Source organism: Carassius auratus, chromosome 1 (genome assembly GCF_003368295.1).
Source record: "Carassius auratus strain Wakin chromosome 1, ASM336829v1, whole genome shotgun sequence".
NCBI classification, from domain to species: domain Eukaryota; kingdom Metazoa; phylum Chordata; class Actinopteri; order Cypriniformes; family Cyprinidae; genus Carassius; species Carassius auratus.
Genome location: NC_039243.1, coordinates 3,441,679 through 3,466,026, shown reverse-complemented (window position 1 = coordinate 3,466,026; position 24,348 = coordinate 3,441,679). Strand labels below are relative to the sequence as shown.

The 24,348-nt window shown below is 35.5% G+C and overlaps 1 protein-coding gene and 1 pseudogene across 1 annotated transcript; one reads left to right on the top strand and one right to left on the bottom strand.

Annotated features, from left to right (window-relative positions):
• The first annotated feature begins 5,068 nt into the window (after positions 1-5,068).
• On the top strand, positions 5,069-18,111 carry LOC113118145 (B-cell receptor CD22-like). Its single transcript, XM_026287127.1, has 7 exons — positions 5,069-5,180; positions 7,986-8,330; positions 8,429-8,677; positions 9,103-9,351; positions 17,182-17,269; positions 17,346-17,388; positions 17,625-18,111. The coding sequence occupies exons 1-7, from the start codon at positions 5,081-5,083 to the stop codon at positions 17,805-17,807; spliced, it is 1,257 nt and encodes a 418-aa protein (XP_026142912.1). The 5' UTR covers positions 5,069-5,080; the 3' UTR covers positions 17,808-18,111.
• Positions 18,112-19,146: 1,035 nt separating this feature from the next.
• Positions 19,147-23,743, bottom strand: LOC113108788 (meteorin-like protein; annotated as a pseudogene).
• Between the last annotated feature and the right edge of the window lie 605 nt (positions 23,744-24,348).

Genomic DNA, 24,348 nt, shown 5'->3' with positions numbered 1-24,348 from the left:
CATTCCCAGACTTGCACTCTCAGACACTGCTTCCGCTAGCGACGTCACTTGCAGTCTTTATTTTATTTTTTTTATTTTTTTTTTTTTATTTATTTATAACTTTTTGTTTGAATCTCTCAACATTTTATAACAGTAGCCAGGTGGTGAAGACAAGAAAAAAGAAACTAAATTACAATGTCACTTGCAATCGCTACTTGCACTCTCCGCTACCTGTGACGTCACTTGCAATCAACACAAATCGTGCATGTTGCCAATGGAGACAAGACGCTGTGGCCTACTACGCTGTACAGGGTCCTGCAAGAAAAAGACAAGACCGGCAAATCCGTAACCACAGAACAGCAGAATATGAGCGCAATGCACAAAGTCTTTCGTTAAACGTTTTCCTACTGTAGAAAAAAATCCAAGTTTAACCACAATATCCAAGTTTATCTTATAGATGCACCAAAGAGTGTCTCAGTGTCCATCAGTGGATGTGGTGTAATAGTGGAGGGAGATTCAGTGACTATGATCTGCAGCAGTGATTCAAACCCTCCTGCAGAAATCAGCTGGTTTAAGGAGAAACACCTGTAGGATCTGGAAGAATCTACAACATCTCAAAGATCAGCTCTGTGTGTTGTGATGTCATGCCCCTTACCATAGTCGCCTGCTGCGAGCTTCAGTTGTAAATATATTGTAAAAATCAAATCAATTTGATTCTAAGTTTGTCTGTCTTGGGAAAGCTAGTTTATCTCCAGCATAGTGATAACACTCATTGTCTTCTCTAGTGCAGTACTCTTATGGTTTTGTTTAATTGTTTACTCATAACTGTTAAGACCAGTCTGCGAATCACATTACAGCTGATTAGATATCTTAATCAAGAACTTACAAGCAAATTTCTAGAGTAACAGAACGGAGGAGATGGACAGGACACACAGCTCTCCATTGTCTGTAATTGGCCTTAGCAGTCGACGAAGACAGAAGAGAAACAGGAAACAAAAGTGTTATGCCGGTGGGGCCTACTAGTTCAGCTAAAGGAACAACCACACAAACCACCTCTTCTGAGTCTATTTCTTACAAATGCCAGATCACTCGCTAATAAAAGTTGCATAAACTTAAAAGAGTTACAACTGCAAAATCTGAGTGCTTAAAGTTTATGCAGATCGCTGCGAACAAACGTCATTTAGGACTGCTGCATTATTTTGATGAGAGATGGCTGAACCCACACATACCTGACACCACTATGGAGTTAGCCAGGCAGACAGCATTACACTGGGACAAAAGCACTTATTCTGGTAAGACCCAGGGCAGTGGGCTCTACATCTACATAAATGATGACTGTTGCACCAATGCAACATCATTGGTAGTCACTGTTCTCCTGATTTGGAGTGCTTAACTGTTAAATGCAGGTTCTTCTATCTGCCTCTGGAGGTTACCTTTGTTATTGTTATAGTTGTTTACATCCCACCAAATGCTAATGCCAACACAGCTCAAAGCTACTTGCTACACACCGTAAACTACAATCAGACTGTCCATCCTGATGCAAATCACATCACAGAAGGGGATTTTGAAGTGAGAGAGACAGATTACTCACACTATCGACAGACCTCTCAATGGACATGCGCCTCCATTCACAGTACAGGAACACAGGGTGAGGGGTGTGCTCAGGGCTCTCTGCTGTCTTCACAAAGCTTTTCAACCTGTCCCTGTCAACGGCCGCCATCTCCACCTGTCTGAAGTCAGCAACAATTATTCCACTAACAAAGAAAACAGCCATTAGTGGCCTTGACGACTATCACACTCTCCCCAGTTAAAATAAAGTGCTTTGAGAGGCAGATGCAGTAGTTCATCAAAGCCAGCCTCCAAGACAGTTTCAGCCTTCGGATTCCTGTACACAAACATTGCTAAAGATCTCTCCTGAAACACAAACCTCAGCAACTGTCAAAAAAGCACAGCAGCAACTCTATTACTCACAGATTCTCAGGAAGAAACACCTGCAAAAGCAGTTGCTAGTGTCCTTCTATCACTGTCCCATTGACAGTGTGATAACTTACTCTCCACATGGTATGCTAGCAGCTCAGTGGCATATAAGAAAGCTCTCCAGAGGGTGATCAACTCGGCACAAAAAAAAAAATCATTGGTTGCCCTCTGGCTTCCTTAAAATAACTTTACACGTCTCCCTGCCTTAGAAGGGCAGCAAACATGTTAAAGGATCCTTCCCATCCTTTAACATCAACTGTTTGAACTGCTGCCCTCTGTTAAACATTGTAAGTCCATCAAAGTGTGGACCAGTAGACCCAAGAACATCTTTTACCCAACCATTGTATGGGAGCTGAACTTTGCCGGCATACACAAATACATATAACAGAGAAATGCACAAATCTGTTGGGGCTATTTATATCTCAACCTTCACAGGTTAATACCCCCTGTATACCTCAGTGTGCTCTCACTATGTAAATGTTAACACTTTATATTATTAAGTTCTGTTTACATTCTGTTACACTAACCTCTTCATAGTGTGCGACATTATTGTGCAACATTCCTGTGCACTATTTGTCCACTCACTGGAGCCTTTAGAATACAAACAATGCAACATGTACATCTTTTTCTGTTATGTGCCAACTGTGCGGTAATGTGTGCAATACGATTATAAATAAGTCTTAACTTTGCACTATCGCCTTGTTTGTATTGTTTAGTGTATTGTTTGTCTTTTATTGTAATATACTTTTTCTTTTTCTTCTCTGTATCACAGATGTTTATATTACATGTGACTGCACTGTTACGATTGCTCAAATGTCACTATACTTGTACAGTGACAATAAAATATCTTGAATCTTAAATAAGGATGTATTTTTTGTTACAAGACATTGCCTTGAAACAGCACATTATAGTGAAGTTCCAACTTATGATCAAACACACAAATCTCTTTTAGCTTCTATTAGAAAGTGTAGAAATGTCTCATTTACCGAGAACAATGCAGATGACTTGAAGTTTTCTTCAAACTCTTAAAGTCCATTTCCTTCATTCAGATATATAAATAAGACTGGTGTTGGACTGGTACTTTATCTTTAGTGTGAGTGACTACAAGTCTAACTATAGCTTCTGCTGGTTACGTCGAGGAACTGAAACCTCTGCTTAACCATCTCCTTTCTACTCAGACATGGACACATACAAGCACTGAATAAACTCTAACCTAATAATGTTTAATGTTGCAACATCTCAATTGGTTTGATTTAAATCTGAAATGTTATATCTGTTCTTAATAAGGTTACACCAACAAAAACTAATTTAAGGGTAACATCCACATGATACTGATTTTAATTGTGCAGATAATGAAATTGAATTTGTAAAAAAAAAACTCGGTAACATAACTGCAAAAAAGCCACAAGCGATATAACTTTTGTAGATGTATTTTGACACACTGGAGATAAGCTGATCAGATGTGAGTATGTTTACCATGAAACATCTACACAGTCGCTGTCATGTTTGTACTATTAATATAATGACACAGAACTTGTAAATAAATAATAGATCCATGTAGCAGTTTTTAACTGTATACTGAGTGATAAGATCTCATCCACTCCTCATCGGTTTAGGACACACTCAAAGAGGAATCACAGACAAATAAGAAACACCATGGCAGGTGTCGATTTAAAAGTGTGCACATTTGTAAATGTAACTCATTCTCCAATCTTTATTCTGTTGTTTCAGGTTTGTACATTGTTATTCAGATGTTAGAAACAAGATAACGTTGGTTTAACAAGTATAAAACACCAAATGATGTTTACACATTGTTCAGTAAAGGGGGAGGGGAGATGGGGATTCCCCCGACTACATGCCACCTTTTTTTTTTTTTTTTTTTTTTTTTTTTTTTTTTTTTTTTTTTTTGGTTGTTTGTTTATTTGTTCCAATAATAGGAACAAAATCGCCTGGCATGCAAAATACCAACATATATATAAGTAAACTTTGCAACATTGCAAACCACAATAAAATCAGAGTAAAAAAGTAGAAGAAAAGTCCTGATGAGCCCGAGGCAAAAACTGCTGTGAATCAACTGGCACAGATTTTCAGAAAATCACTGATGTTTGACAAATAAATATTTTTGCATACATGTTCCCAACATTTTATTAAAATGTACGTTACATCTCAAATGACAAGGGATCAATTTACAATCATGTTTCTATTAATTAGCCTGCTAACTCAATGCCTCAAATAGCTGGGATATGCAGAGCATTCACAGTTTATATGGAAGGAACGCATGTAGGCTGAGGCAGACTGGACGTCTGTATATATTGCTCCAGCTAAAGAAATATTGTGTCACCCCTTGAAATATTTGGAAATATTACAAAGTCTGTAAACAGGATTTTAACAGAGGCCATAGACATAAAGACAGACACAAAGAGGAGAGAACAGACGCATCAGCGGAGAGAACACTGTACAGGTGGTTCAAGCGCTCTGTTTGTAATGTTGGAAATTATTTTCAGTCCAGCCCTGAATGTCCCTCAGGTGTCAGTGTCAGGTGTTTGTATTTTTGGACTCTGGGTACTTTTTCACTTCTGTCTTTAGTATGTGTCACAAAAGTTTTACATGCAATATGTGTTTATTCCTTGCTGTCATTTACAATAATGTATTTATCATCTATTTAAAAATCTGCAAAATAAACTTTTTGTTTTTTCTTGGATTTGCAAAGCTATAAAATATATATTTTATTTTTTTAAATATATATTTAATTCAATATTTGATGTTAGTAGAGGTAAAAAAAGAAGAAAAAAAAAAGAAAAAGAAAAGACAAAGACAGGAAATGAGGAGGAAATGATGCCGCTCTGGTTATAAATGAGGCTTGTAAACCTTCCTTATGTCTCATTTATCATTTGCTTTCAGCTGATGAGGTGTCCTGCGCTAAGGTATGAACTATTTCTTATTAAGGTTGATTATTAATGTTACTAGACTGAATAAAAATGGTGCAGGGATACCTTTGAAACAATTTTCACTCAGAACTTGCTGTATATTTAACAAATAATTACACAAAACATGGGAATCTGAGTTAGAAAGAATGAAAAGTATTCTTCTTGTAAAATATCCATCTCACAGTTTCATCTCAATCATGCTGGAATGTTGTAATTGCTGTGTTGTAGTTGTTGCTATGGTGATGTCAGTCAGAATGGCTCCTCCTCTTCCTGTGATCTTTCTCCTCATGATTCACAGTGAGTTTTCAGACACTTGTATGTGCTTTTATTTCTGTCAGTATGTAATAGTACAGCATGCTGTTCATGTCTCAAGAGTGTTTAACATGTTAATTAAGTTCCATTGGCTATTTAAAAAAAGGAATGACAAAAGATATGTTCCTACCACAATATAAAATGTTGGGTTAAAAATAACCCAACCTGTAACCCAACTATGGGTTGGTATAGCACCTTCCCATCTGTGGGTTATTTTAACCCAACCCATTGGGTTAAAATCCTGTTGTGTTAAAAGTTACCCAACAGTTGAGTTAATTATTTATATTAATTAACATCAGTATTTTTATTAAAAATGACTTAATACAACCATATTTTGGAACTACTTTTTTGTAAATTACAGATATGCAAATAACACATTTACAAATATATATTTTTTTTTTTTTTTAAATGTACAAGCATTTGTAAAAATAGAACTGACATTTTCAAGATGTACAAATGTGTCAATTCATATTCACATCAAAACACACAAACGTGCAAATACAGTCCACAGCTGTGGTCTAATGTTTAGAGAGTTGGACCTGTAACACGAAGGTCGCCGGTTTGAGTCTTGGTGCTGGCAGGAGTTGCAGGTGGAGGGAGTGAATGAACAGCGTTCTCTTCCACTCTCAATACTCATGACTGGAGTGACCTTGAGCAGGGCACTGAATCCCCAGTTGCTCCCAAGGCGCTCGATCTATAGCTGCCCACTGCTATATCACCAATATAAAGTGTAACAACCTACACCTAGGTACAGGTTAACAGCTGATGGCTTTTCTTCTGGGTGTTTGAATTACAACAAATGTGTTTTAGAAACACACAGTTATAACAGCCAGAGAAAAGACTAAGACAGAAATCAAGGGTCAAGAGCCCAACTAAAGCAGACACTGATCTCTAACATGGTTACTTCAAATGAAACAATAAATCAACATCTACACCTTAGTTCATTCTCAATAAGATCTTCTGTAGACGTCTGACAGAAATAAAGTCAGTCTGGTTATTAATAAGTGGAGCTGGTGATGCTGTTTGTGGGGTTGTTTAATCAGATCTTGAGAGATTTCATGTATTTTATTTCAGTTGATTTCATCTAAGTCTGTGTCTGAAGTCAGTTGTAGTAGTTCTTGTGTTTCTCTTTTCTTCAGTGATTCTGTTTGTTAACAGCAGCTGTTCATCGTTGAGTAAAGTTTACTTATCGGGTTTTACAGTGCTATTTCTTTTGTCTGTTTTCTTAATTGCAGAATATTTATCATGTGCATCCAGTCCTTCATGCTGAAATTGTCACTTATTTTTCACAAAATCTTGAAGTGTTCCTGTAGCTCAGTGGTAGAACATTGCAAGGTTGTGTGTTCGATTCCCCGGGAACACATGATAGGTGTAAATTGTTAGCCTGAATGCACCGTAAGACGCTTTGGATAAAAGTGTCTGCTAAATGCATTAATTCAATATTATTTAATTAAATTTTACTTACTATAATAAATAATAATAATAAATGTACTTATTATTATTATTATTATTTTTTACTTAACTTAGTTAAGTAGATTTACTTAATTTCCAAATGTGTTAAATTTACTTGAAAAATGCTTGTGCAAAAACTTGCCAAATAAAAATTAATTAAATTTACTTATTACTTTTTTCAGTGTACACTTTTGATATTTAGCAACTCCACGTTTAATCCTTGATTTATGAATGTGAATATATAATATACAGACTTTGACCAAACAATTAATGCTAATTAGGCAAGAAAACCTTGTGCTTGTTCATCTGAACAACTTAATTAAACTTTATATATTGAATGCGATTATACACACAATTTAATAAAGCCAGTTTAGTTTTTGTAACAAGTGAATACGTTCGTTGACTAAAGACATAACACATAATACACTCTTTTTTTTTTTGCCACCTGCTGGCATATTTTGTGTAATACGAAGAAATGATCACTGAACGAATCAGTGAACGATTCTGAATGAATCATTTTGTTGAACAAACTGAAAATGAACGAATCTCTTGAAATAATCATAATTTCCACCACTAGCTGTCTGTCGCATGACTGATGTGTGAGCTTCCTCGAGCAGCTTCATTCACTGGTCCGATCTGATAAATGGGACATGCGGCTTTTTCTAGCTTAATTTTAATGATTTCGACAAACTTTCACATTTCACCAGACATTTTTATTAACTTTAAGTAATTCTTGTCTAAAAAGTTTTGCAGCTAATCTTCAATGTATTAATGCTTGCAAACAAACAGGAATAGGAATCCTCTCTGGGGGAAACAAACAGACTAAAGGAAATAAAAACTTTTTTAACGTATATATATAAAAAAAAAAAAAAAATTAACGTATCAGACACATTACTTAATGTTATAACAGTTATATACATTATACGATTATATTAACAGTTACTTACCCTTCATAATCATGCAGGCTGCCACTGATGTCCGAGCTGATCTCTGTCTGGACCGTTAAAATTTGAACGGAGTGAAGCGGGAAACATATTTAAACCAACAGTTGGGTTATGGCTAAAAATAACCCAACGATGAAAAAAAAAAAATACCCAACAAATTTTAAAATAACCCAACACATTGACCTAATATGTGTAACTCAATGGTTGGGTTAAAAAAACAACCCAACGTTTTTTTCACTGTGCAGCATGAAGACCCGCATGAAGTGTGTCTTTGTTATGTCTATCCAGTGATTTCCTTATTAATTCAATGCCAAAATTATCTTACTGTTGTTTTACTGAAGAAATATTGATGTTAATTGTAGTTTTTGTTTAAATAAAACAAAACTCATTTCAGATGTTTTCAGTGCTGGTTGGGGTGTGAGTTACAGTCCTTCACACATCTGTGCACTAAAGACCTCATCAGTGATAATGAGCTGCACTTATACATACCCTACTGGACATAAGATCAAGAAAGTGTTCTGGACCAAAAACCCTGTAAAGGCTGAAGAGCCTCCAGATCTGTCTGATGATCCTGAATACAGTCAGAGGCTTCAGTATCTGGGAGACAAACAGCAGAACTGCACCATCAGACTGAGTCATGTGACACAGAAGGACCAACACATGTACTATTTCAGATTCATCTCTGATAAACCTGATGGAAAATGGACTGGTTATCCAGGAGTGACTCTTACTGTCACAGGTGACTTTCATGAGGCTGAGCTCTTCTTCTGTGCATTATGTTGAATAATAATCAGTGTATGACAGCAGCACTAGATATAATGTGTGTGTTGTGTTCAGATCTTCAGGTGGAGGCTCCTGAGAGAGTGACAGAGGGTCATAATGTCCGTCTGACATGTAAAAGCAGCTGCACTCTGACTGACAGAGCAACATTCATCTGGTACAGAAACTCACAGCCATTAACTGAGAGAAGAGACAGAAACAATCAACTCCTGCTGCAGTCAGTCAGAAGAGAGGATGCAGGCAGATACAGCTGTGCTCTACATGGACACACTTACATCTCTCCTGCTGCTCAGCTCAATGTCACCTGTGAGTACAGACTCATTAGTTATTTTGAACTTGCTGAGTTAATGATTTGAACTACACATTTCATATGTGTCCTCTTTAGATCCACCAAAAAGCGTCTCAGTGTCCACCAGTCCATCTGTAATATTGGAGGGAGATTCAGTGACTCTGATCTGCAGCAGTGATTCAAACCCTCCTGCAGAAATCAGCTGGTTTAAAGAAAAAAAGTTTGTAGGATCTGGAAGAATCTACAGCATCTCAAAGATCAGCTCTGATCACAGTGGAGAATACAAGTGCAAGTCCAGAAATAAACATGGAGAGAAATACTCTGCTGGTGTGACTTTAAACGTCACATGTGCGTATATTAGATTGTTTTTATAATTTTAGCTCACATTAATATTTTTTTTTAATTTATAAGAGGTCTTTAATAGTGTGGTGATTGTTTTCAGATCCTCCCAGGAATGTCTCAGTGTCTATAACTGGATCAGGTGTAATATTGGAGGGAGATTCAGTGACTCTGATCTGCAGCAGTGATTCAAACCCTCCTGCTCTGAACTTCAGCTGGTTTAAGGAGAATCAAAGCTCAGCTGTTGGATCTGGACAGAGTTTCAGTGCACTACAGAGTGGACGCTACTACTGTGAGGCTCACAATCAACATGGATCTCAGAGATCAGACGCTGTTACTGTCACTGTTAAAGGTAGAGCAGTTTGACAGAAAAATAATGATAGAGCAAGTGTTGAAGCTCATTTATATAAATCATTTTCTGCTAAGGTTTCTAGAGAACCTCCTTGGACAGTCCATTCTTGCAAAATGCTTCCAATTATTATTTATGACTCAAAATGAATGTTTTGTGCAGATGTTAATGACTGTCCAGTAGACCTAACAAGACAACTTGTTTACATTTACTTGCATGTGTTTTTTGTTTTTGCTGTTGTAGTTCATAATTATTAGAGTAGAGGAACATTTTCTGAACTCAGTAACAATATCAGAATCGAAATATATATATATATATATATATATATATATATATATATATATATATATATATAAATGTATTAAAATAATTTAAATAAATTAATTGTAATAATTGTTTAAGCAATTATAAATTAAATATTAAAGCTGCAAGCAGCGATGAACGGGCCCTCGCACCCGGGCTCACCACCAGCGAGTTGCTTTAGTAAAAAGGTGAACGGTGAGAAATATGCATTTAATGTCATAAATATAAGTGGAATATGTCAAAGTATATCCCATATATGTGCCAACCTTACCGTTGCCAGCAGGTGGCGCTATCATTATAATGGAATATTGGCCTTCAGATGTGTTCAGGCCAGGACTCTTATCAAACATGTGAAGTTTGGGGAAGATTGAACATTTTATGATTGAGTTACAACAACTTCTCTTGCTGTGGCAAGACATCAAATTTTGTCATGGCGCCATGGAAACGCTCTTTAACAAAAACTCAAGATCTCCAAAATTTAACATTGCACAGGCCTTTAGATAAGCCTGACAACAAAATATATGTTAATCTCAAAAAAATTATAGGAGTAGTTTGTCGCAGCGTAAAACATGTCACTTCCTGTTGCCAATAGGTGGCGCTATGACTATAACTGAATGTGAGCATGTAGATCTGTTAAGGGCAGAAGTTTTATCTAACATGTGAAGTTTGGGGCAGATTGGACATTGTATGCCTGAGTTACAGCAACTTCCTTTTTCATGGCGAAACATCGAAATTTGTCAGGCCGCCATGGACACGCCCTTTAACAAAATCTAAAGATCTTCGCAATTTAACATCGCAAAGGGCTTAAGATTACACTGACCGGGTTTGGTGTTGATCTGAATAAATCTCTAGGAGGAGTTTGTTAAAGTACAACCCCTGAAAATGGCAAAAACAACGCCAATTTCGCAGAGAACATTTTAAATAACCGACTTCCTGTTGGGATTCGGATTTCGTACCAAGAGACTTTTTTGTATGTATTGGTGTGTTACATGTGAATACCGATTTTTGTACATGTACGTGAAACATAGCTCGAGGCGCACTCTGTTGAAAGTGTATAGGTGGCGCTATCGAGCCATTCTGCCACACCTGATGGAATTTTGGCCTTCCGATGTGTTCAGGCCAGGACTCTTATCACACATGTGCAGTTTGGGGAAGATCGGACATTTTATGCCTGAGTTATAACATCTTTTATTCCCATGGCGAGACATCGAACTTCGTGACGGCGCCATGAACACGCCTTTTAACGAAAACTCAAGATCTTCACAACTTAACATCGCACAGGCCTTTAGATTAGACTGACCACAAAAAATACATTGATGTCATAAAATTTCTAGGAGTAGTTCTTCGCAGCGTAAAATATGACACTTCCTGTTGCCAATAGGTGGCGCTATGACTATAACTGAATATGGGCATGTCAATATGTTCAGTTTGGGAGTCTCATCAAACATGTGAAGTTTGGGGCAGATTGGACATTGTATGTCTGAGTTATAGCAACTTCATTTTTCATAGCGAATCATCGAAATTCGCCAGGCCGCCACCGACACGAACTTGAACGAAAACACAAGATCTTCGCAATTTAACATCGCAAAGGCCTTTAGATTAGGCATACCAAATTTGGTATTGATCTGAATTAATCTCTAGGAGGAGTTCGTTAAAATACAACGCATGGAAATGACAAAAATGACAAAAAATTTGCTCATAAAATAAAAAATATCTGACTTCCTGTTGGGTTTAGAATTTTGCTCCAAGAGTCTTTTTTGTAGGTCTTGGTGTGTTACATGTGTGTACCGATTTTCATACATGTGCGTGAAACGTAGCTTGAGGCGCACACCGCTGAACGTGTATAGGTGGCGCTATCGAGCCATTTTGCCACGCCCACTTCTGAAACCCCTATCAGACGTCAATTTTCGCCAGTTCGGAGGTGTGTGCAAATTTTCCTGACTTTTTGAGTATGTTTAGGCCTTCAAAAAGACAATTCATTTGGCACCGTAATAATAATAATAATAAATATAGCTGCAAGCAGCGATGGCGGGCTCAAGCCACCAATGCCATCGCCACCCCGGTGGCATCAGGTAAACTGTGCCCAGCGGGCACATGCATTCACAATATCCCTCTGGCAGTGAGGTTTTAAATGATATGGCAGTTAAAGGGTTAATCCGAATCATCTAGACTTTAAAATCACATTCACAGAACAATATATATATATATATATATATATATATATATATATATATATATATATATATATATATATATATATATAACTTTAGTAACACTTTACAATAAGATTTCATTTATAAACATTATGTTAACATGAACAATATTTATATAGCATTCATTCATGTCAGTTAATATTCCAAATTAAACATTAAAACATTGTTTTATTGTGATTTTTTTCCAAGCACATTTTACCAATTCCAAACCATATCAATCTTAATAACTACCATTATTTTTTATTTAATCATTTATGAGTGCTATACAATAGTCCAGGAAAGCTGGAAGAGAAAAACAGGTCAAGAAGAACTGACAAAAAGAATTGCAAAATAATTAGGAATTAATGTGAAGATTAATTTTTAGTCAATTCTGCAAGACAGACTTTCAGGAAAGGAGGTGGAATAAAAATGAGCTCCTAAATCTTAATCCCGGATTCTGGAAGATATATTCCTCAAACCATCGGACAAGAGGAGGTGGTGCTGGTCCTTCACGAGTCACTCTAATCGGTTCAGAAAGCCTATATATAGTCTTATATATATAAGTCTTAATATATAGTATTTCACAATACTTCATAGTATTCTAATTAAATAATTTTTTGGAATATTAGATCTCTCAGAACCTGGCACATTGTAATTCTGAGACTCCAGGAAAGTGGCAGTTCTGTAAAATGTTGGCGCTGGAGACTAAATGCTCCCTGATAGTTTCACACCTAATTCACTTAACACACACACAAACACACACACACACACACACACACATTAACCACAGTGACAGAGGGACAGAGTGACATCAGATGTATGATAGTTTTTTAATTTTCTATCATCCATATAATGTTGTATAGTCATGGAACTATGCATATTTCCTCAGAATGACTTGTCTGCTATGTGTACATTTTTTTGAAGTGTTTAGAAGCTGCACTTTAAAAAAATAAAAGACATTTACTGGTTACTTTTTTACTGTTATTTCAAAAAATCACCACGCAAAATCATTCAAGCTATCCAAAATTCATTCACACCTGTTCTGTAAGATAAATTCTTTAAACAGTGGTAAAAGAGGATGTGGTGCTGAACCTTCAAGAGTCACTCAAAACGTATCTGTCCATAAAGCTTATAAAGAATTATTCTTAATATACAGTTCACAATACTTCAGCTTGTTATTCTAATTAAGTGAGGGTCATTTTATCAGTAAAATACATAAAATACATATTATTTTTCTTTGAAAGATTTCTATAAATGATTTAAATCATACTTGTTTTACAATAATTATTTAAAAGTAATCCTATAGCTCCATCTGGTGGTCATTATTGGAACTAAGAATTGCAAGCTTGATTTATAAGTTATGATAGTTTTAATTTTATGCTGGCTCTTGAAAATGATAAAGCTATGAAACTTACTGTGCTTCCTTCAAATGATGACTTCTACGTATATAAAAAATTATGAAGAGTTGGAATGAACAATTTTAAAGATATAGTAAAATAACGATTGTATTTTTTTATGTTACTTTAATAAATCGCTATGGCCACACCATTTAAGCTATCCTAAACCCATTCGCAATTTAACATCTTCAGTATATTAGCTTCATGTTAAAAAAGTTTGCTGTGAACTTGTGTCTTCTTGGAGGAGTATGAATTCATTTACAGGCTGATTTTATCATAAATCCACAATAAAATTTCTGAGTTCTGTATCAATCTGTGTTGTTGTTTGTTTTTTTTTTGTTTTTTTTTTTATTTTTCATAGGAAGATAACTGACCCTTTACTCTCCTTTTTAATAAATGTGCTTATAACCCAAGAACAAGCTTTTTATAGCTGTATTTATAAACTGCTTACTATTGACTATTAATATTGGGACAAGGCTTTATAAAGCATGAACTGAATATTTACTGTTTGAGTTTGAAATTATTATTTGCAGCACAAATAAGGTTTTTTAGGATTTTTAAAAATCCCTAAAACTGTCAGAAAAGGATAAGGCCTATAAGATTTTATGTGAGTGGCTAAATTTATTTGTTTTTATAACTATAATGCATAAACTATGAAATTATACAAAATGTATAAAAATGTACAACAGTTATTCTTTTCCAATGTTTTTTATTTATTTATTTATTTATTTAATTTTTTTTTATTTTATTTACATTTCAAAACATTTGCCTACTGCAATCATTCTAAACAGCTTGAATAAAACCTGTCAATATTTATTATAGACCACTGTAACTGTGTATAATCTAACAAACAAGTTTATTATGAAAATAAAAGTGTACACCAGATAAATTGGACGATAAAGAAATTGCTAACAATAGTATAATAGAGCATGTTTTAGGTTTTTAGGCGTTTAGATGCAGAAATGGACAAATCAAATGTAAAATAAAATGTAATTGATTTAATTAAATATAGATTAATTCTTGTTAGAGCAAAATAATAAATAAATAAATAAATAAATAAATAAATAAATAAATAAATAAATAAATACGTACACACATTAAAAAAAGCAGCCAAGATGAATGAGTTTCATTTTTTATATGGATCAAAATTGAAGACAGAAGCAGCTGGTATATGCGGTCACTTAATATTAAAATCCAGTAGATCCATTTCAGATTTATTTCTCAACAGTTTATGTTCACGTGGCTGTTTTCGTTTATAGTCGCCAAGCTATTATGTATTTTGAAATAATCTTGTCCGTGATGTGTTCGTTCTTACGACGAAAGGCAGAATCCTGCAGCTCGAGAGATATATGTTATTCTGCCAGTCGCGCTTTCAAATAGTCTTGCACACATAAACGGGTCACAAACACCTGCATTTAGCTCTTGTAGTGTTACAATGGGTTTATTGTGTGCATTTGTGGTAATATTTTATTTAAAAAAGCTCTTAAACAAGAATAAATTCGTTTGTTTTGAGCTCGACACTGTACGCGCTGATCGGAGGCAGTGGTTTCAGATAGGCAGCCGCAAATAATTCATTTTCACACAAACAGTTCAAAAACATCTGAATTTAGCTCTTGGTGTGTTCTAATTGGTTGATTGTGTGATATCGCTGTAATAATTTATTTTTAAAAGCTTTAAAACAGGAATAAATTCGTTTTTTCTGAGCTCTTTACTCCAGATTCATCTCTCCTATTTCTCACGTATCTCTGGCCAGAAATAATTTATCCATGAGCCCTGAACCGGTAATAATCAGATATGTTGGTTTAGCTTGTCAGTGTGAATTAAATCTAAGTATTTATTTGTATTTTTAACCGATTTAAAAGTGAAAGTAAAAGTCCGGGAATTGAACCTGTAGGGGCGCTATTTCTCTCAGACAATGGAAGTCTGAAGCACATATACTCAAACAGAGGGACAGAGTGAGATGAGATGTCTGACAGTTTTTTAATTTTCTGTTATCCATACAGTGTTGTAAAGTCGTGAAACTATCCATATTTACTCAGAATGACTTTTTTTCTGTACGAAAAAAGGTTTTGAAGTGTTTGGAATTAAAAAATGCAGGAAAATTAATAATTCCATTTTTACTGTCATTTAAAAAAATCACCACGACAAAACCGTTTAAGCTATCCAAAATCCATTGGCAATTTAAGTTGTTTAAAATGTTTTGGCATCATGTAGACAAAGTTTGGTGTGTATAGTGTTACTCTCCTCTGAGCAGTATGCATTAATTCACAGCTAAATGTAAAAAAAAATCCACATTCAAATCAAAATAGCTGACTTCCTGTTGATCGTAGCTGATGACTGTGAATTAGAAAGTTGTCCGTCTTGATAAGAAAAATTTTTGTACCGCGTTTGGTGTCTGTAGCTAAAACTAACCCCGCCACTTTTGACAAAAGGTGGCGCTATAGAGTGCCTCTTCCACGCCCTCTTATGAACTTTTGCCAGTGTCTAGTTATCATAAATACTGATATGTGTTCTGAGTTTGATGAAATTCTAAGCATGTTATATGCCTCAAAATCACCTGAGAAGTATTCCAGTTTAACATGTTGCCACGGCAACAATATTTTTAGATATCAATATCCCCCCAGCAGATTTATATCGGCTGTGTTTTAACATTATTCTGATGAAGTTTGAAGCAAATCGAGTAAAAATAAGATGCTGAATTCAAATCATTTTGAAAATGACACACTTCCTGCTGCCAGTTGGTGGCGCTATAACTTTGACTCCTAATAGTCACATATATGCGATCGACATCATACAACGAATAATCTGATGCAGTCTGATTAAAATCAGGAAATGTATGTGGATGGTATTAGACACTTCCTGTTTCTCATTTCTCGCCATAATTTCAACACCTCGCCACGAGCAAACCGTTCGAGATATCAAAAATCCCCTGGCAATTTTTCATCCCCAATGTCTTGAGATCATGTTGACCGAATTTGGTGGCAATCGGCAAAAAAACCTATGACAAGTATTTCAAATTCCAGAGCATGCGCTTTTTACATAACTCTAAATAGCTGACTTCCTGTTGGGCGGAGCCGAATGACATGCAGTACGAAAGTTGTTCAGCACGATGAGATCTATATGTGTACTGAGTTTCATATTAATACGAGCAAGTATGTGTGAGCTATACATCAACATTTATGACTGTGTTCCAGGGGGCGCCATAGAGCCCCTGTGCCACGCCCGGGTCCCAGCCTCTGAAGGCTCCTAAAGGCCACAGATTCCAAAGTGTGCGCAAATTTTCAAGAGTTTTTGAGTATGTTAAGGACCCCAAAAGCCCCCACAACTTTGACGAAAAATATGAATACTAAACCCTAAATATCCAACTTCCTGTTGGGCGGAGCCTATGACATGCAGTACAAAAGTTGTTTGGTTTGATGAGATCTACATGTGTACCGAGTTTCGTGTGTCTACGTGCAAGTATGTATGATATATGGCCCTCAGTATTCCAGGGGGCGCTGTAGAGCCCCTGTGCCACGCCCGTGTATCAGTCTCTGCCCGGCCCTAATGGCCGCAGGTTCCAATGTGTGTGCCAATTTTCAAGACTTTTTAAGCATGTTAAGGGCCCCAAAAGCCCCCGAAACCTTGAAGAAAAATAATAATAATAACAAATAATCCTAAGGAAAACAATAGGGCTCTCGCCCTCCAGGCTTGAGCCCTAATAATAATAATAAACGAAGCAGATACAATAGGGTCCTCACACCTTCGGTGCTCGGGCCCTAAAAATATGCTATATGCAACAAATAAATAGCACGGAGAAAAATATATGTTAGTGCAAGATTCCCATCAAACATATTCAAGCAGATAAAAAAAATCTTTTTATCTTGCAGATAAAAAAATCATGGTTTCTATTCCTATGTAGACATTATGTCATATTTTAGTATTTATATTTTCTGCTTTAGGTGGACATAATAGAGTCCTGTACACAGCTGTAGTGATTGCAGTCGGATGTGGAGTTTTATTTCTTATCTGCATCATCATGTTCATGAGGTGAGATCTTTGGTTTCATATTTCACAGTGGTGTACTCATTCATAATTATTAATTATGTTTATCTCTGCTCTACAGGAAGAGACAAGGAAGTGCAGTGTCAGACGCAAGGCAGATTCAGGTCAGAACATACAGTGTAGAAATATCATCCATCTTAAGTTAAATTACATGTGGTGCTGTGATGTACAACATATTTTTGACTTTGGTATCTGAATCCAGCATGTCAAAGAATGAGAAATCAGTGCGTTTTATTAAATCTTCTTATAGGGATCTAATGTTTGCAGGAACAGGAATCTCATGCAGGTGATTTTAGTTTTAAAGTTTACTTTTCTGAAATGTCTTGGCTTCTTTCTCCAGCTTCACCTGCCTTCCAGCTCAGACAGAAACCACTTTGATGACGGTCTGTATGACAGAGTTTCTGCCAACAGATCAGATCAGACCGCAGGACAGACAAATTACTCAAACATCCAACACATCAGAAACAATGAAAGCGATTATGAGAATCTGAGAATGGACCATCCTGATTCAGCGGTGGGGTGAGAAACTACATAGAATTGAAACATTTTCTCTTTTTTATTTTATATATATATATAAAACAATTTGCATGATCCCTCTGAACTGACTGAACTTTGATGAGCTCCTGAATGACTTGTTTTGGCTCTCAATCAGTTTAGAAAAAAGCTCGTTCTCCCTTCATATTTGATTATGTCGTTCCACAGATCCGTTGTGATGATGGATAAATCAGTGATTTACAGCACAGTCTATGATCCAGGACCTGCCCAATGGATTGTAAATTAAGCTGAATGTAAACACACCTCAGTTACTGCAGCTTTAAATCAAATGTTTATAATCGTGACTTCATTGTGTCAAGTCACACCACATTTCTCCTTGTCTGTTGATTGCCTGTAGTTAAAGTGCTGGTCAACCAACACACAAACTAGAAGGATTTCAGAAGTGGTTGTTTGTATCATTGAATGTAGATTTTTTTGTTAAGACTGTGTCTGTGTGGGAAGTTACAGCATTGACTGTCTGCATTAAATGTGTGTTCAAACACTTTTTGTTAAAAACACCTGAAACACCTTCAAACTTGTTTTATGAAGTATGAAAAACAGACACAAAACACAAAAACAGATGCTTACCACAGAGTGACTAAGGCAAATGATGATGTAACATCGAGACTTCATGGAAAATGATAAAACGTGCTATTAACAGAAGGTGTTTCAACAGGAATTTAATGCAGCTAGTCGAGTTGTAACTTCCCTCACATACACACCAAATCTAGGTAAAATGACCTAAATAACCACCACTGAAATTCGTCCTGTTTGTGGTAGATATATATATATATAGTAGTGTAGAAGCGTGAGTGAGCGCAGGCTTCAGTGTCCAGCAGGTACAGGTCCAGGTGTAGAAGCGCATGTGACACATGACATGTGTGTCCCTGGAGCACAAAACCAGCCATCAGTAGCACAGGTATATGTGTAGCAATATACAAAAATACATAGTATGGATCAAAATTATAGATTTTTATTTCATGCCAAAAATCATTAAGATATTAAGGTCAAGTTCCATGAAGATATTTTGTAAATATATCAAATATGCATTGTAAATGACTTTATTTGAACAACTTCAGAGGTGATTTTCTCAATAGGCCTATTTAGGCCTTTATTTATTTATTTATTTATTTTATTAAATTTTTTTTTGCACCCTCAGATTCCAGATTTTTCAAATAGTTCTCAAATAGTTCTTTCAAATAAATACTGACACTTCAGACTGTTTTTGTGGTCCAGGGCACTTATCCAGATAATCACTGGAATGCACCGATCTGCCAAAAAAAAAAAAAAAAAAGCCTCTGGATGAAGCAGTGATGAGAATTTTGGAGGGGCAATGTGTTTGATTTTTATTAAAATTATGTCAAAACTGATTCTAAAATAATCGTGATTTAATTTAATCCTAAAACTAATTTCTTATTTGTTTCGTTGGTTTTGGGCTAAATCGAGCATGTTTGTCTGTGTCTCTCAGTCTGTGTGTATGCTGCAGGGGTTTGTTCCGGCATCCAGAGCCGCTCGGTAGAGACTGATGAAGTGTCTGTAGAGAGGAGCACATCCCAGCCACGCTTCCTGAAACTGCACAGATCCCATGAAGAGGAGCTCATCCTGTCCTGCTCGCGGGCCGCACCGCCGCAGTGTCTTCACACGCCCCCGCCGCCGGACACAAACACACGGCTCTTCTGACGGTACACCTGACTCAACCACAACACCACTGACACCTGACCTTCATCATCCTCCTCCTCCTCCACGTGATGAACACTGCCACGCACCACTGAGATTTACAACATTAACAGAATAAAAGTCATCTTTTGAACATCTTATGTCATGCAATTAACATCAAGCAGGTAAAACATTTTCATTTTAATTAGCCTATTTTCCAAAATATATGTTTTTTTTTTTTTTTCTGAAATGTGATTCTGTATTATTTTCGAAGTGACATGTATAATGTAATTAAAGTCAAGCATGCAAAATATGCACATATAATTTTTTTTCGTTTTAATTACCCTGTTTTTGGAATTTAATTCACATTTATTATCATTTGACACATGCTGCAACTTATTTTCCAAAGCGACTTATATAATGCAATCAATGTCAAGCACACAAAACATAAGATACATGTTTATAGTACTGTTATTAACCGGTATTTTACATTATTTCTGAATGTAGTAATAAAATGTAAAAAAATTTCTCTCAACAACAAAGACTGTGTGACTTACTTTCTGGAGAATAATGTACATTCTGACTTCACTGGAGTTTAATAATAGTAAATAAGCGTTTGAAGCAGTAAGAAGCAGGTGGATCTTACCAAAGTCACTGGTGCAGATCGCCATCAGCAGCTCCTCATCAGAGCAGGGCCTGCATGCAGCTGAAACACACACACACACACACACACACACACACACACACACACACACACACACACACACGTGAACACATGTCCTCCTCAGATGTGTCTGACTCCAGCTGTGCCCTGTGATCTCTGAACTTTGCCCTCTGACCCTGTTCAGGTGAACCAAAATCTAACATCTTCATTATTATTATAACAATTCTTAGAATAGGTTTTATATTCACAACAATACTAATAATAGTAATTATAATAATAAAACATTTATAGAACATTCTTTAATGGTATTTTATATTATTATTATTATTTATTTTATATATATATATATATATATATATATATATATATATATATATATATATATATATATATATATATATATATATATATATATTTACAATTATAAAATAACTAAAACTAAAGAAACTGTTTTTAGGTTTTATTTATAAATATTACATTATAATAACACATAAATAGAAAAAGAACACCGTAACTAACATTTTCAATGTTTTCAAGATTCACAGTTTAATGTTATAAATCTATTAATGTGGTTTAATGTTGATTTAAACTACAACATTTATTATAAAACGTGTTGCAACAGGCTGTCATATTTCACTCACACAAGTGAATCAGATGCTCTGATGAAGCAGCGAAGGACTCAAACAGATCAGAAGTGAATCAGACTGCACTGATCGTGCTGCGTGTTAGTTTTAGAAGGCAAAATAACAAGACATTTATCATCTTTTCCTCAACACATTCAGTTAAGTCACACAAATTGGGTGAAATGCAAACGTAAAGCATTGATCTCCAGACTCGCCCTGTGAAACGATTCAATGGAAATGTGATTGAACACATTCAGACTCACACTAGCAGATAGATATATGTTATTTTTAGGTTTTTTATTCACAACTGTAAAGTAACTTTTACAAAATGTTATATGCAAAAGTTTGGGCACCCCTTGCAGAATCTGTGAAAATGTGAATAATTTTAACAAAATAAGAGAGATCATACTAAATGCATGTTATTTTTTATTTAGTACTGCCCTGAGTAAGACATTGTACATAAAAGATATTAATATTTAGTCCACAAGACAAAAAAAAAAATGCTGAAATTATTAAAATAACCCCACTCAAAAGTTTGGGAACCCTTGGTTCTTAGTACTATGTTCTGTTACCTGATGATCCTCGACTGTCTTTCTGTTTCGTGATGGTTGTGCATGAGTCCCTTGTTTGTTCTGAACAGTTAAACTGAGCAGCGTTCTTCAGAAAAATCGTTAAGGTCCTGCAGATTCTTCAGTTTTCCAGCATCTTTGCATAGTTGAACCCTTTCCAGCAGTGACTTTATGATTTTGAGATACATCTTTTCAGACTGAGGACATTTGAGGGACTCAAACACAACTATTTAAAAAGATTCAAACATTCAATGCTGCTCCAGACGGAAACAAGATGCATTAAGAGCTCGATGAACACCATGAAGATGTCCAAATATTTCCTATTTTGTTGAAATATATATATTTTTTTTCCATTTTGTTCTGCTCTTCGTAAGCAACAGAGTATGTTTCCCAGAACACAAATTAAGTACAATTTACCTTGATCTTCTTTATCTTCTTCACCTTTTGTCTTGTGGACTAAATATTAATATCTTTTATGTACAATGTCTTACTCAGGGCAGTACTAAATAAAAAATAACATGCATTTAGTATGATCTCTCTTATTTTGTTAAAATTATTCACATTTTCACAGATTCTGCAAGGAGTTCCCAAACTTGTGCATGTCACTGTAATGGTTATGTCTTAGATTTTTACTTATAAACCTTGCATTTTTAATTATAAACTTCAAGAGAAGCAGACACGACTGCAGGAGCTGTTTTAGGAGCACTGCAGACTTCAGTTAAAAGGCCAGTTGAACCAACAAATCACACTTTGATAGCCCTTTGATTAACAGAACAAAAATTATTGACTGGAAATCTGACAAAAGAGGGATTTCAGTCACATGGATGACATTTATGGTACTTTTTTAGGAGCTTGAGCTTGTATAAATCACAGTCCACTTTCATTGCTTACATGAAAGAGTTAAGACTTAAAAAAAACTCCTTTCACACACACACACTTTAAGCCTGTCCAAGCATGAGTGTGTGTGAGACCAGCAGGTGAGGAGCTCAGCACACCTCAACACTTACATGTTTCTAAAGCTAAAGCCTCTGGGAACAGAGCGGGGAAAAGACAGGAAAAGTGAGGGGGAGGGAAACTAAAGAACAAGAAATAACAAATGTGAGTAGCATGTGTGAGGAAAATTAGTTGTAATATATTTCAGCTGATTCTCTACAGACAGCTGTGTATGAACTGAATTATATCATTACATGTTCCTCTTTAAACTATGAAGCTACTGTATTAATTCTCATCTAACCTTCACAACCAATACAGCGCTTAGGAACCCATCATATCAAACTAACCAATGAGAGTGGACTTGAGTGAGCATCGGGCCAATCAGACGCAGCGCTGGCTGTGATTGACAGCTCTGATTACACTGTTTATGTTCTCATGTCAGGCTGAACAGGGATCTGGGAAGCACCTCTCTAATCCAGTCTTTCTTGTGAATGATGCTCCTCTGACTGTTCTTATTCAACATAACTCACTCTCTCTCGTGTATATTGCAAATATTGCAATGACGTTTCCTTGAGTTCACACCAGCTTCTTGTGTCATATTAACATCCTAAAAATCATTGTGTGAGATGCAGTGTTGTTATTGTTAAATTGAAGCTAAAATGTTTTATTAAAAATCATCTTTTGTTTATTGTTATCAAGCTAAAATGAAATGTAAATATTGGGTGAAAAGCTTGTGCTTGCCTTGGCAACTCATTGAAATAAAGTATGTGTAATTCAAGTACTAGAATTATTCAAATTAAAGTAATGCAAAAAGAAAATGAAGATAAAAAATAAAATAAAAATGTTATATGAAATAGGATCATGAATAAAACAAAAATACTATAATAGTATGTAAACAATACTAAAATAGTACTGGGACGATGGCATTTTACATTCTTTAATGCTTTTATTTTGTAATAAATAAATAAATAAAAATAAGGTAAACAATAATAATGTGTATTGATAATTAGTGTATATTAATAAATACAATTGAAATATATATATTTTCTGTTTTAATAAAAGACATGGAAAAGCATACCTGATTATGATGATTGTTATTATTATATTTGGTTCATGCATTGAATGTACTGTGTATCACTGGCTGTCTAAGCCGTGATTATGATTCTTTTGCCAAAAAAAAAAAAAAAAAAAGACTGAGACTGAAGCAGCGTACGCGTCCAGACGCCTGGTCCTCATCCGTCAACAGCAGACACAGCGCTCCGCTCCGCTCCACGTACAGCGTGGCTCCACGAGAGTCCGGCCGTGGCTTGACACAGGCGTGCAGGTGACCCTCCGCTGGGGGCAGGTTGGGCCTCAGGGTGACGACGAGGGCTCCTGTGGGATAGAGCCACTCAAGAGCTCCTTCAGCACAGCGGAGGTACACCTGCTCCACGTCCCGCGCGCGAGCCTCGTGCGTCAGACCACTGCACACACAGAACCATCATTTCACAAACCCTGAACGATCCTCCTGCATCTCTGTATCAGCTGATCTCCAAGCAGAGGTACAACAATTTATACAATATCCAACACTTATCCTAATCTATCTCATATTTATCTTAATATCCATGCATTTGCTCTGAAAAGACTTTTCCAGTCAAAGGAAATCATAATCACAACTTAGACAACCAATGTTACCAAGATTTTAAATGTTGTGTAACTGAAAAATATAATAATAATAGTAATAACAACAATAATAATAATAATAATAATAATAATAATAATAATAATAATAATAATAATAAAAATAATTTGATTTTTTTTTCACCAAATGAGAATAAAAACGAAACTAAAATTTAATGAATGCATTCAAATAATAACATTACATAACAAAATTAGTTGTTTTACTTTATTAATGAAAATCAAACTGAAAATATAAAAATAAAAGCTATTTTTAGATATCAATAAATACAAGAACAGTATATAAACAATAATAAAACAATAAAACTGGCAAGACAAAGAAAATTCACATTTAGAATTTTTTATATGCCCCAATTTAACAATGCAAAATAATACTGTTTATTTCTATATTATTATTATTATCTCTCT

Bases quoted from the DNA above. Each gene is read 5' to 3' on its own strand.
- LOC113118145 (XM_026287127.1), top strand. From the start codon at position 5,081: ATGCTGGAATGTTGTAATTGCTGTGTTGTAGTTGTTGCTATGGTGATG. The intron at 5,181-7,985 runs GTGAGTTTTCAG...AACTCATTTCAG, and splicing joins CTTTCTCCTCATGATTCACA to ATGTTTTCAGTGCTGGTTGG. The intron at 9,352-17,181 runs GTAGAGCAGTTT...TTTCTGCTTTAG, and splicing joins TGTTACTGTCACTGTTAAAG to GTGGACATAATAGAGTCCTG.